Source organism: Nanorana parkeri, unplaced genomic scaffold (genome assembly GCF_000935625.1).
Source record: "Nanorana parkeri isolate BGI_ZX_2015 unplaced genomic scaffold, ASM93562v1 scaffold345, whole genome shotgun sequence".
NCBI lineage: Eukaryota > Metazoa > Chordata > Amphibia > Anura > Dicroglossidae > Nanorana > Nanorana parkeri.
In genome coordinates this window covers 1,353,380-1,367,706 of record NW_017306613.1, presented here as the reverse complement: position 1 = coordinate 1,367,706, position 14,327 = coordinate 1,353,380, and the positions used below count along the sequence as shown (strand labels likewise).

The 14,327-nt window shown below is 45.4% G+C and overlaps 1 protein-coding gene and 1 long non-coding RNA gene across 2 annotated transcripts in view; both read left to right on the top strand.

Annotated features, from left to right (window-relative positions):
• Positions 1-4,248: 4,248 nt before the first annotated feature.
• On the top strand, positions 4,249-13,111 carry LOC108788709. Its single transcript, XR_001941354.1, has 3 exons — positions 4,249-4,285; positions 10,713-10,810; positions 13,014-13,111. It is a non-coding gene; the product is annotated as an uncharacterized LOC108788709 (long non-coding RNA).
• Positions 13,112-13,152: 41 nt separating this feature from the next.
• The window catches only part of TMEM268 (transmembrane protein 268), an 18,027-nt gene continuing 16,852 nt past the window's right edge, over positions 13,153-14,327 (top strand). The window contains exon 1 of the mRNA XM_018558530.1: positions 13,153-13,189. Within this exon, the coding sequence (XP_018414032.1) occupies positions 13,153-13,189 (37 nt within the window). The remainder of the gene's footprint in view (positions 13,190-14,327) is intronic.

Here is a 14,327-nt window from a genome sequence, read left to right as displayed (position 1 = left end):
CGGCGGCCACCTGCAGCTTCCTCTTCCCAAAATGGCTGCACCCCTCACCACCACCTGGAGAGAAAGAGGGCAGATCACATCTGTGTGCACTGTAAGTTTTTATTCATTCTGCATTACATCTGCTGACTTCTGTACTGTGCGTCACACCCTGACCTCTGCACTGTGCGTCACACCCTGACCTCTGTTCTCTGTGTCACAACCTGACCTCTGCACTGTGCATCACACACTGACCTTTGCACTGTGCGTCACACCTTGATCTCTGTACTGTGCGTCACACCCTGACCTTTGTACTGTGCGTGACACCCTGACCTCTGTACTGTGCGTGACATCCTGACCTCTGTACTGTGCGTGACACCCTGACCTCTGTACTGTGCGTGACACCCTGACCTCTGTACTGTGCGTGACACCCTGACCTCTGCACTCTGCGATACACCGCTGACCTCTGCACTCTGCGTTACACCCTGACTTCTGTACTCTGCCTTACAACTGACCTCTGCAGCTCGGAAATAAACATTTTAAAATTGATTCAGCTGCTTTAGGTCCTGCGCAGCAGCCTTCTGTGGAACCACCCGGCACCTGCTTACATCGCTTTTGCCGCCCGCACATCTCCCCCTCCTGAGACCCTCCGCACCCCTCCTGAGACCCTACAAGACATCAGGCCGGCATTCCAGAGCAAAGAGGCAGAACAGAGTATGTACCAAATTCATATACTATTATTCTGCATTGCTTTATAATGTATTGCTGGGATTTGTAGTCCTCTACAGATGATGGCATTCTGCATTAGAGTGTATGCGCAGCAGCCTTCTGTGGAACCACCCGGCACCTGCTTACATCGCTTTTGCCGCCCGCACATCTCCCCCTCCTGAGACCCTCCGCACCCCTCCTGAGACCCTACAAGACATCAGGCCGGCATTCCAGAGCAAAGAGGCAGAACAGAGTATGTACCAAATTCATATACTATTATTCTGCATTGCTTTATAATGTATTGCTGGGATTTGTAGTCCTCTACAGATGATGGCATTCTGCATTAGAGTGTAAGCTCCTCTGTACAGAGACTGCTGTGACTGGTTCAGTGTTCGCTGTGTAGTACTACGGTATATGTCAGAGCTCTATGAATGCAAAATAATAGTGTGTGACTGTGGGGCGACATTAGATTGTAAGCTCCTTTAGTGCAGAGATAGCTGAGGGGGTTAGGGGACCAGTGAGATCCCAGATCCAGGGCCCTTTATTCCTTAGGTATGATTGCTTGTGAGACATTTCGGGCTGTGCAGGTGTTCTATCAAAGTTTGTGACTGCGTTAGAATGTGTGACTGGTGACATGGTCACACATTTTAACGTAATCACCCCCACTTTTTCAACGATGGAATATGTGACCGCCAAAGCATGAAGAATTCCAATCAGGGGCGTCCCGAGGCTGGGTGACACCCGGAGCGGTGTCCGAGTGTCACCGCGCATGTGCGCGATGACGTCATCGCGCACGCGCGGAAGTATTCTGGTACCTGCCGGCGCCCATCTTGGTGATGGACGCAGGCAGAGAGAGGAGTAGACAGCCACCCGGCGGGATAAGGTATGCCGCCAGGTCCCCTCCTCTCTCCTGATACTGTCGGGCGTTCGGTCCATGACCGAGCGCCCGACTTTTCAGAGGGGGGTGACACCAAAATGACGCCACTGATTCCAATGCTTCCTCAGCTGTTCCAGGGCAGATCGGCATCGCAGATGGTATGTGGAGGAGAACGGTTCTGCCCCGGAACAGCTGATCGGTCCTGAAATGTCACTTCAAACCGACTCTGTGGAATGTGAGATCGCAGTCACAAAGTCACATTTAAGGACCCATCAGCTGTTCCAGCGCAGATCAGTTCTCCTGCACATAGGATCTGCGATGCCGATCTGCCCTGGAACAGCTGAGAAAGCGTTGGAATTCTTCACCTTTTGCCGGTCACACATTCCACCACCGAAAAAGTGGGCGTAATTACGTTAAAATGTGTGACCACGTGACCGGTCACAATCTTTGATGGAACACAGGACCCCTTCATCGGGTATGTGATGATTGTGATATGAAGGGGCTTGTATATGTATAGCTTGATACAACATGACACTTTTACATCGCACTTTGCAAGCCTTTTCTCTTGTATTGCCATAACACAGCCTGCTGCAGCCTAATGATAAAATGCCCACGTAGTCTGCAGCCTCTATTTTTAATAGCCTCGTGTCAGCCGCTGCTGCTGAATTAACCACATTTGGAGAAAAATCTGTCAGCACAATTGCGCAGCAATTCAGCATTTTCTCTAATCATGGCCTGTTTTCCCCCAAAATCCTCTGCAGTGTGTACCCTGGCTAGACGCCAGCGACAGGCACACTAGACCGCCCTACAGCGGAGTTTCTGAGAAACGGGACACCTTGTGACGGGCAGGACCATGGGAGGGGCCAGAGTGACAGCTGAGGCGGGGCCAGGCCGCAGCTCAAACAAAGAGGTGGGATCTATGTCATCATTGAAAACATAAGGGGCGGGGTCGGACTGCACTGCTGGCAGAAAGGGCGGGACTAGGCCGTGGCGATACCAGAAGAGGCGGGGTCGGGTTGCATTGCTCACAGAAAGGGCGGTGCTAGGCCGCGATTATACCAGAAGGGGCGGGACTAAGCCCGCGGCGATAACCGAAGGGGCGGGGCCGGGCTGCTGTGCTGACACCTTTCGAAACAGATTTAAGGAAGACTCGCAGCGCTTGGCTGTGTATATTTAGAAAGCATAGAGCTACTGCGCTTCCTGTCTGATGATTGATCATGTACACAATTTAACAATACGATCTACACACACACGGCTCTCTGGCAACTTGGGAGGACTCAGAGATGGCTAGATGTCAGTGGAGATCTCCTGGACATAACAGGTTCTCTTTCATGTCTTTCAGCTGTCACTCTTCTGTTATCTTTCAGTAGATGGTGTATCCGGTGTTATTCGCTCTCGGTGAATAATGTAGATTTGCTCTATTCCTCTTTGCTGTAACTGACCGGTTAGTGTATAGAGCTGGAGCAAGTGGTTAGACCGGAAGGCACAGATTAGCCTGCCTGGAGGCATCCATATACAGAGGAGGATTAGGCTAGGGAATACTGTAGGGCAGTATGAAGCACCCTGTAAACTGCTGGTGACGAAAGGTGAGAAGTTGCGGCAGGGAAATGATGTGCAAAATTGTCATTTAAAAAGTTGCAAGTTGTGACAAATGATCTACTATGTTGTAGTAAGCTTAGTTTCTAAGTCGTCCTGTGCCACCTACTGCTTGGAGCACTAGTGTTTATGTGCGTAACATAACATTCTACACCTTTTGCTGGTCACATATTTTAACTCCGGAAAAAATTGGTGTGACTACGTTAAAATGTCACACATTCCAACCCAGTCACATTCTTTCATAGAACAGGGGCTTGGTGGTAACCAAGTTCATGATCCATGTCCATGCAAAACTCTCACTGGCACACCCCACTCCTGCCCCAATTAGTTGTGGCAGGGGCATCCCCTTCCTCTTTGTGACACACAGCTGATTGGATCAGGAGGAGGGGGTGTCATTGTCTGTGTGAACTCGTTTGAAATTAATTCACACCTTTGCAAATCACTACTGACAACGTGGCTAGTAACCGTAAGGTAGCAGCTTAATGTTGTCAGCCCGCAACAGGAAGTGCTGTTACTGGGTGGATCTCCAGGTAAGAAACTTTGCAACAGATAATTTTCAAAGAAGAACTCCGAGCATAGTTATCCTTAAGTCCCGTCCACAGCTGTTGGCGTGAGAATTTTGAGACTGCCCTAAACACAAGTGTGAATAGGGCTTTAGTTTAGGTTTTGGTCTTAGCAGCAAATTCGCTTTAAAAAAATAATAATTCTGATCTTTTTTAATCTGGTTTCTTTTGAGTGCAAAACAGATCATATCTTTTTTGCTGTGACAATAGTGACGTTCCTCTGTAAACTATAAAATGATAAATGTAGGTGAAGTTACAGTTCTGGCACACTCTGCTATGGTCACTGGTAAGTGATACCGGGCAAGGTGACCAGGTATGGAGAAGCCATACGAGTGTTAGTTGTATGACACAAGAGCCTGGAATCATTGACATACCGCCACTAACACTGTAAATACTCATACAGGCTCTGTGCTCAGCTCAGCTAACAGACCAGAAACCAGTCCGCATGGATCTGACTTCTCCTGCGCCAAGCAACGTTCCGCCTGTGATGGTATGATGAGCGGAAAGGACAGGGCTGTGTGGTCGGCAAGTGACAACGGCGAGCCAATAGTCACCTTACATGCAGGTGGGTTGTCTGATGTTAATATGTACAAATAAAATGTTGTTTGAATGCTTTCTACAAGATGAATTTTAGACTTGTGCCATTCATTCTGAGTACTGGTCAGAACAAATTATACTCAGTGGTCACATGGTAAATGATTCTACATAGATAATATATTATTCTCAACAGTTAGATGGTAAAATTGATAAATTACTAATCCAGCTGCTCTTTCAAGCAAACAACAGATTAAATACATGCACAGGGGCTATTTTACATACCAAAAGTTCTGCATTTATGTCCATCCAGTTCTGAGATTTATTCAGGCACCCCCAAGCAGCACAGCAAGGTGAATGACACCGTTTTCAGGTAAACCTGTTGAATGGACAGGGAAAGAACAGAAGCAGACTGACAAGGTCATCCTTCTACTCACTCTGTTCTGTCCTCCTATTAGCATATTGCTTGTCAACATGTTTGCATGCAGCACACTCTATTGACTTTGGGCCCTGCCCTTCTTCCTCTTACCAGTTGAAATGCGGTATATGGGATTAAAGAAGCCGATAACACGTCTAATTCAGAACTTACTTTAGTTGCATTTAAATAAATAAATATAATGATTTATTCATGAACCATGGCTGCATTCATTTGTATCTTCTACAGCAGCGGTCGCCAACCTTTCGGACCTCATTGACCACTAAATTCATCATTTTAAATCCCGCGGACCACTAATATGAATTTTTTATAAACAGTATATATACACATACATACATAGGTGCAAGTGTGCCTGCAGGAGTGGCAGTGCTGGTGGAGGGAGAGAGTGGTGCCGCCCGGTCCAGTAATAATATTAATTGTTCCCCCTCCTATCGAATCTGCCACTGGCCCTGCCAGCGGCGCCCGGGGCACATGCCCCCCCCTAGCTTTAGCACTGCACCCAACCACCCCCGTGCCTCCCCTTCCCCTACACTGTGCCAATATTACTTGGCTTCTCCCCACTTCGTCCGCGCATTCCTTGTGACAGCCGCTGCTTGAGTTAGTGAGAGGCAGCCCCGGAGCCTCCATGCCGCTTCAATGAGGGCCCAGCCTGCACGGCATCAGAGGGGCCTGGGGGGCAATTGCGGACCACCAAAACTTTCTCACGGACCACCAGTGGTCCGGGAACCACTGGTTGGTGACCTCTGTTCTACAGTATATCTGCATGGAGTTCAGCTCCAAAGTACAACTGAAGCCCAAACTTTTTTTTCTTGCTGTCTGTGTCCCCGTTAGGGAGAGCATGCACAGATGTCCTGCTGCACTCCCTAACGGATATCCCAAAACAAGTAAGATACATGAAGTGACCATGGATGGTGCCGCTTGGATCAGAACTTGATAGCAATGTCACCAGCACACCAAAATAAAGTGTCCAAACAAAGTCTCTATTCATTGACACTAGAGGTGCACCAAATTAAAATTCCAAAACCGAAACGCAACCGAAAAAAAAAAACCTCAGGCCAAAACCAAAACTGAAAATGTTTTTTATTTTAACTTTTTCAGATTTTTTCAAATAATTTTTTATATTTATTTTTATTTCTTAATTTTTTATTAAATATTTTTATTTTTTACTTTACTTTTAGGGGCTTTGGGGAAATATTAGGGGACTAAATAGACCCCCGACATTTCCCTTTTAAAATAGAAAAAGAAATTGAGGACACAGAGTCCTCAATCTCTTTTTCTGCAGCCCCTGTTATAAATGAACAGGAATCCTCTATTAGTGTTCCTGTTCATTCATAACATGAGAACATAGTGGGTGAAATTTATTATAGTAATTTAATTACGAGTGTTTGAACTTGCACGGAATATATTTGATGCACTTTGCTCCGGATTTATGTTGCTAGTGTAATGTTGTTGATAAATGAGGTTAAATAGACTCCAGGAAAGAAGACTCGTAACTCCAGGAAAAAAGCTGAACTGTCACTTCTTGAAGAAGTGGTCATGGGGACTTCTTAAGTTGTGATTGCTTTGTTAGGTGATGCTCCAGTTTCAGACAGCCTCAGAACAAGTGCAGATGAAAACAAGTGCAAAACACATGCAGTTGAAAGTAGTGCAAGCTCTGATGAAAACGGGTGCAAAAAAGGTGCAAAACACGTGCAGTTGAAAAAGTAGTGCAAGCTCAGGTCAAAACAGGGGTACAAGTTGAAAGACAGATTTGCACATTCAAAAAATGATCTAAGAGGCTAAAACTGTCGCAATTGCTTTGATAAATTCCCCTCTGTGTGTTTACTATAGCCACAATCATGAATGAACAGGAGGAGATGTAGATCACTTCCCATTCATTCATAATTGAGGAAATAGTCATGGGCACTTTTCACCCAAAAAAATGGGCTGAAAATCTCGGCTTATACTAGAGTATATACGGTACTCTGCCCTCAATTATTTACAACAATTATTTACAAATTATTTACAAACACTCAGCGATCACTAATCGCTGATTGCTTGTACTGCTCTGCTTCCTGACTCCCTGTCACAAAAGTGCCATTTTCAGCCGATATGTTTCGGCGGCCGATATATCGGTGCATTCCTCATTGACACATATTGTTGCGCTTGACAATAAGCATCAAAAAGTAGACGTTTTGTTTGGACACTTTATTTTGGTGTGCTGGTGACATTGCTATCAAGTCTTGTTAGGGAGATTCACACTCTCTATTTATCCTGGTGACAGTTTTCAATGAGAGTCAAAGTAAAAGGAAAATCCCATATTTTGGGTTGTCATCAGAACAGGAATAGATGGGGAATCTTCCAATTGGGACACTAGTTCTGGTGACCCTGCTGACCACCAGGGAATTCCTCTCACTTAGTGTTGTAGTTCTTGGGACAGGGAGTAAAGGTAAATACTCCCGATGGGACACAGATGGCAAAAAAATCAGGTTATAACCATACCTTTCTCTATCCAAAACTAAAAACAACGTTTTGGCTTCAGTTTTACATGGCTTCAGCATGTTGCTGTGATTATCTTTAGAGACGAGTCAAATTCACCACTTGTTACCTAAGAAGGCCCCAGCTATGCTTATAGAGAGAAATTTGAAGACACAGTCTTTGGTCTCAATGCATTCCGAGTCACTAACCTATAATAGTTATTTAGCTAGTGAAGTCAGAATTCCAAATTTGCATACTTGTTCAGGGTCAGTAACTTACTTATTGAAGCCAGGGAATGATTATGACAGTCAGGCAGCTAGAATTTTCAGAACAACATGTTTCCCTCAAGACAGGTTTCTTTGACAAGTTTGTGCACTTGAACACTTGTGTTAGTACTGAGTTGCACTGCAATCAGTATCAGGTAAGATAAGACTGGGATAGTACTTAATTGAGGAAAGTGTGGACTGCATGTTCCATTTACACATGGGTAGACTCATCACCGTAGGAACATGGGCTCTCCACATACTACCGTAGCCCTCCGCCAATCACATGTACCTCCTTTAAAAGATAACTAACATTTTGTATAAATAAAAAATAAGCTGGGCTGTACACAGTTCATAACATAGTTACATAGTTACATAGTATTTGGGGTTGAATAAAGACATACGTCCATCAAGTCCAACCCATATAGGTCCACGCATCATCTCATTCTTAGGGATACTGGTTTCCCTGGATATTACGGTCCCTCAAGAAATTGTCCAAACGTTTCTTGAACAAATCTACACTCTTGGCTGAAATCACTGCCGATGGCAGTGAGTTCCAGACCTTAACCGCTCTTACTGTAAAGAACCCTCTTCGCCCATTGTGCTGGAATTTTTTCTCCACCAACTTTAGGTGGTGGCCTCTAGTCTTTGTAATGGAGTTAATCTCAAACAGTTTGTTGCCAATGTTGCTGTTACCAATGAACATCTTGTACATGAAAATCATATCCCCCCTTAATCTCCTTAATTCCAGCGTAAACATGTTTAAGGTCGGAAGCCTTGTCTCATATCTCTGGTCCTCCATTCCCCTAATTAGTTTTGTTGCCCTCCGCTGGACTCTCTCCAGTTCAAGGACATCCCTTCTCAGTACCGGCGACCAAAACTGGACCGCGTACTCCAGATGTGGCCGAACCAACGATCTATATAGAGGCACAATTATAGACTTGTCCCTGCAATACATCCCCTTCTTAATACAGGACAAGACCCTGCTAGCTTTGTTTACCGCAGCTTGGCACGGAAGTGAAGGAGGCTCGTGATTTAAAAGGGGAACTCTGATGTGAAAGCGTGATATAAAAGTGCGGCTTCTGATCTGAGGGGGGAATCTTGATTTTAGGGGCACTTCAATGTGAAGGGGGAAACCCACTTTTTTTGTGTGTTTTTGCGTGGGGGTCCCCCTTAAAATTGATGGCATTTTAGACTGGGGTGCCTCGAGAATTTACATACTTTTAAAGGGTGCCACGACTAAAAAAAGGTTGAGAAACACTGCTCTAAACTACAGGGGGTCAAGCTAGGCATGTGTGAAGCAATAAACATGAGAGCGATCTCAGGTTAGGTCAGGTGCTCTTTCCACTTTCAAGGTCAGACAGTTGCATTATACTCCTCCACGGTTCCTCTGTTGTACAGTGACGCCAAACACAGTGTAAATATGAGGATATAAAGCATATCTCCCAGAGTGTAACCCATAAATCATTTATTTTAATAAATACATGACTCAGTAAAACATACATATTAGTTTCAGTAGTTCAGCTTATAATTCAGTGTCCTGTATCACTCCAGCTAGCTCCATCCAATGTGTTTAGGCTGAGGAGTGCTAAATTATATAATTATGCTTTAAGGTACCTCCCACCTCCCCCTGCTGCCCCTAAAGTCTTATGTTCACCTGTCCACTCAGCTAATAATTCCGTACTGTGTGGCCTTTGTGAGAACCTGAACAAAATGCATGGGCAGGACCTAACATGTGGGAATTTACCCCAGATGCTGGAAATTCCAGAGACTGTAAACATCCCAAGCCTTGGTCAGGTTGCAGCATTGAAAAAGTAAGTTTGCCTCCATCTAAGGCCTGTTATTACATGTAATAAGATAAGATAGAATGGGATACATAGTTTTGGTTGCAACTGTAGTTACCCAAAAAAGCTAAACCACAGGCAGATATAAGAGACACAAATGACTACAGCCCTGGATTCAACAATACATCATTAAATGTATTTTTTTAATGCAGCCGGTGTAAGTACCTGAATGTGACATGGTATCAGCCTCTTGCAGTCCCTGTAGAGCAGAACTCAGCCTGTGGATGGCACAAGGATCACAAAGAGCCAGTTAGTTGTGCTGCAGTGCTCGTGCTAACTAGGAACAGGCTGATAGGAGGAAGGAGCAAAGTGACAGAGCGCTCATCAGTCTACTTCTCCTTCAGTGTCCAATCATAGCCTGGAGGAGGGTCAAGACATCTCAATGCTACTTTACTACAGCAAAGAAGAAAGCGGTCTTCTGCCCTACAAGACAGCGCTGTGCTGTGTGGAAGGCCTGTAAATCTCAGGGCTTGATAGATAATATACAGATCTTTTGGCAGTATAAACAGCTACCTTATATGTTTTTCATCCCTTTATTTAGCTATCTGCCTGCCAATATATAAAATTATAGTAGTTACTAAGTACCATGTTGTTGAGCTTTATCTCATGCATACTAAAGGTGGCCATACACTTTACAACCCTCGCAAGACTTTTGTCTTGCGAGGGTTGTAAAGTACTGCAAAAAACGTACGATCTGCCCATCTTGGACAGGCAGATCGTACTTGCGATCATCGCAAGCCCGCCCCCCTGAGGGGCGGGCTTACGATGACTGCAATGAGGGGCGGGCTTACGATGACTGCAAACAGGCTTTTTCTACTGTACGGTCGCACGTCTTCCGTCGAACCAGCATGCTAGAAAACCCACCGGGAATCGTACGATTCTTGGCGAGTTAGTGGCCTGCTGGTTCGACAACTGCCGAACGGGCCGGTGTGCACACGCGCACACTGCCCGTTTGCAGTCATCGTAAGCCCGGCCCTCATTACAGTCATCGTAAGCCCGGCCCTCATTACAGTCATCGTAAGCCCGCCCCTCAGGGGGGCGGGCTTGCGATGATCGCAAGTACGATCTGCCTGTCCAAGATGGGCAGATCGTACGTTTTTTGAAGTACTTTACAACCCTCGCAAGACAAAAGTCTTGCGAGGGTTGTAAAGTGTATGGGCACCTTAACTCGCCGAGAATCGTACGATTCCTGGCGGGTTTTCTAGCCTGCTGGTTCGACGGAAGACGTGCGACCGTACAGTAGAAACGGTCGCACGCCTTCCATACACTGCACGATTCTCGTACGAGAATCGTGCAGTGTATAGGCACCTTAAGGCTGAAGAAACATCTTGCGAATAACCCAAGCAATTGTAATCAATATTACCTACTAGTTCTTATTAAACTTCACAGGAGGGTCTAATTTCCAAATCTTGCCCGGCAACCTGGACAAGCTAAAGCTCTGACCTTTCCTTTGTGCAGGTTTATACAACGGACGATTATTGACTGTTCTGCCTTGCACACCAGGAGTTGAACGCACTGAGCAATGCCTGCAACGCCTCCAGGACTGCGGTATACAGGTGATTAGTGGTCCGCATGGAAAACTGTAGGGGAATATTTTGTTGATGTTCTTATGTTTCTATCTTGTTTTCATGAAAGTGACTTAAATCTCTATAGGTTGAACTCAATGGACTTGTGTCTTTTTTCAACCTGACTAACTATGTAGCTACATATGTAACTATATCAATTTAAAGTGTCTGCAAACTCCAAAAATTCTTCTTGACATGCTAAGCTTTTCTTATGTTATTCTTTATACATCTAGCGAATATTGTTTTGTAACAATATATATGTAACAGTGAGAAATAACCGTGGATCCTGCCAGTTTCCCTTTCTTCCTGTAACATGCGACTACGTTGCCTGCAGGCTTACTTCATGCTGAGCATAGTTGCATGCTCATTTTATGTATTTTATCAAAGCCATGACTATGTAGGGTGTCCTCTTCTCACACAGAGGCTGTGTGCGGTGAAATTAGAGTAAGCAATTTCAGTACAGAAGAGGAGCCTGTACATCTGTGCAAGACTGAAGTTTAAGCTGGCCATACACTGGTCAGATTTACCCCCATTTTTTCTATCAACTATTTCAATTCAATCAACTTCTGTCTGCTATAGCGCTGTCACAGGACTGGCCAGTGCAGCCATTTGACGTCTAACATGTTGTCAGCCTGAGGCATTGTTATGAGGCACGATAATTAACAGATTATGCATGGAATGCAGTTAAACTTATAGCAAAACTCCAGGCAACATGCACTGCAAGGGTTAACTACTTGTTTTCATCTAGGTCAGGGGTAGGCAACCGTGGCTCTCCAAAATGGGGGGAAAAAAACGTGGGGTCACCACTAAAATTCTATACCAGACCTTTGATCCGAGCACAGGCCTGGCAGGGCAGTCATACCAGGCCACATGCCCTCGGCACCGGGAGGGTGCTTTTCCAGGGTTGCCCCTGGAAAAGCACCTTGTCTCTGTGCCGATGGGGACAAGGGCCTCTTCTCCACAAGCCCTGAGTCGATGGTTGTGGGGGTGCGGGCAGGGGGCTTATTCACATCAGGGTACCCCTTCAATAAAGTAACCCCTTGTGAATGAGTAAGGGGTACTTGTACCCCTACCCATTCACTAAAGGGTTTAATTAAAGTTTTAAAAAAGAGGCCAGACGTTTGAAAAAATCCTTTAATTGAAAAAAAAACAACAAGACATGTTTTTGTCAAGTCTTTTATTTAAAAAAAAACAAAACCCTAAAAAATCGATCCACCAACATAATCCAGGATCAATCACGACATCCAGCATTGTCCACGACAACAACGTCTCGGCTAAATAAAAAATAAAACAAGAAAAATAAATAGAAAAAAAAAAAGCCACGGCCTGCCGACCGGTCCACTTGCGATGAACTCCTGCCGCAGAATGGCGTTCTGACAGATGCCGGCAACATATAGACAATTGGGCAGGGCTAGAGGTTACAGCTAGCTCTGCCCAAATGTTTACATTTGTACGTCACCTGACAGGGGAGCCATGATTGGGCAAAGTCATCATTACTTTGCCCAATCATGGCTCTTACAGAGTACTGCGCCCTGATTGGGCAAAGTCTTGTACCTGCCCTGTGTTCAGTTGTAAGGTTTTAACCAATCAGGGCTTCACAAGGCACTGTGCAGTGTGCAGTGCGTTGTGGGGCGTTCGCCCGCCGAACGCACTGATAGTGTGTTTGTCAAACACACAAACTGCCGATGTTTGAGTCGAACTCTTTCTCGACTCGAACATCGAGCATATCCCTAATAATAAACAAATGTAGGTGTTTCTACACACATGGTGGTAGTCTTCCTAGGCTCATGAAGTGAGGCCTTAACAGAAGTAGGTTTATTGCTGTCACTCTGGATAAACAGCTTATGAAAATGTATTAAAAGATAACTACACTTTTAGTGCACTTATCCTTTATTGCACCCCTTTCCCTAACATTTCATAATAGATCATACTTATCTAGGGTCCTCAGGTCTTCACTGTGCGACCTGCCCAGAATCTTAAAGTGCATCTAAGCCTGATCTCATGCATCACAAGGGTTATGAAGCAATGTGAGCGTGACAACTGGTGGTTATATGTTATGAAGAGCATCTTATCCAAGCCAGAGCAGTAGTTGAGGCAATTAAGAGACGACTTCTGATAGCTCTGTGCTCTACCATAGTGAAAAAACTCAATAGTTTGTGATGAGTCCTGTCATGACCATCTTCTCCTTTTTCAGCTCCCTGCGGAACAATGCAGACACTCTCTACAGATCCCTGCACTCATCCCAGAGGTCCACAGATACATTTTCTTCAGCTCTCGAGGTTTTGGAATAATTCTGGCCCTGGTGAGCATGTAATATGTGTTATTCTGACAACATGCAACATTTCTACCCTAATGAAGCAGAAGATATGAGTTATCACCCTGCCATCCTGCTGATTGCTTTTCTAAAGATAGCAGCAGACAGATACAGACACCTGCAGCATATAATTCTAAGAACTATTATTTATTTGAGATTGTTTTTTTATTATTGGTTCCCTGGAGTAACTCCTAATGGTTGAAGTGCCTCCCCCCCCCTCTTTCTGAAAAATAGGCATGGCAAGCATGCTTGGGTCATCCAAGTACTGCATGTACACTATATTGCGAAAAGTATTGGGATGCCTGCCCCTACACGCACATGAACTTTAATGGCATCCCAGTCTTAGTCCGTAGGGTTCAATATTGAGTTGGCCCACCCTTTGCAGCTTAACAGCTTCAACTTATCTGGGAAGGCGTCCACAAGGTTTAAGAGTGTGTGTATGGGAATGTTTGACCATTCTTCCAGAAGCACATTTGTGAGGTCAGGTATTGATGTTGGACGAGAAGGCCGGGCTCGCAGTCTCCGCTCTAATTCATCCCGAAGGTGTTCTATCGGGTTGAGGTCTGTGCAGGCCAATCAAGTTCTTCCACCCCAAACTCGCTCATCCATGTCTTTATGGACCTTGCTTTGTGCACTGGTGCGCAGTCATGTTGGAACAGGAAGAGGCCATCCCCAAACTCTTTCCACAAAGTTGGGAGCATGAAATTGTCCAAAATGTCTTGGTATGCTGATGCCTTAAGAGTTCCCTTCACTGGAACCAAGGGGCCAAGCCCAACCCCTGAGAAACAACCCCACACCATAATCCCCCCTCCACCAAACTTGGCACAAGGCAGTCAGGCAAGTACAGTTCTCCTGGCAACCGCCAACCCAGACACATCCATTGGATTGCCAGACAGAGAAGCATGATTCGTCACTTCAGAGAACACATCTCCACTTCTCTATAGTCCAGTGGTGGCGTGCTTTACACCACTGCATCCGACGCTTTGCATTGCACTTGGTGATGTAAGGCTTGGATGCAGCTGCTCGGCCATGGAAACCCATTCCATGAAGCTCTGTTGTTGTGCCAATCTGAAGTTTGGAGGTCTATTGACTCTGCAGACAGTTGGCGACTTCTGTGCATTGTGCGCTTCAGCATGCGCTGACCCCGCTCTGTCATTTTACGTGGCCTACCACTTCGTGGCTGAGTTGCTGTTG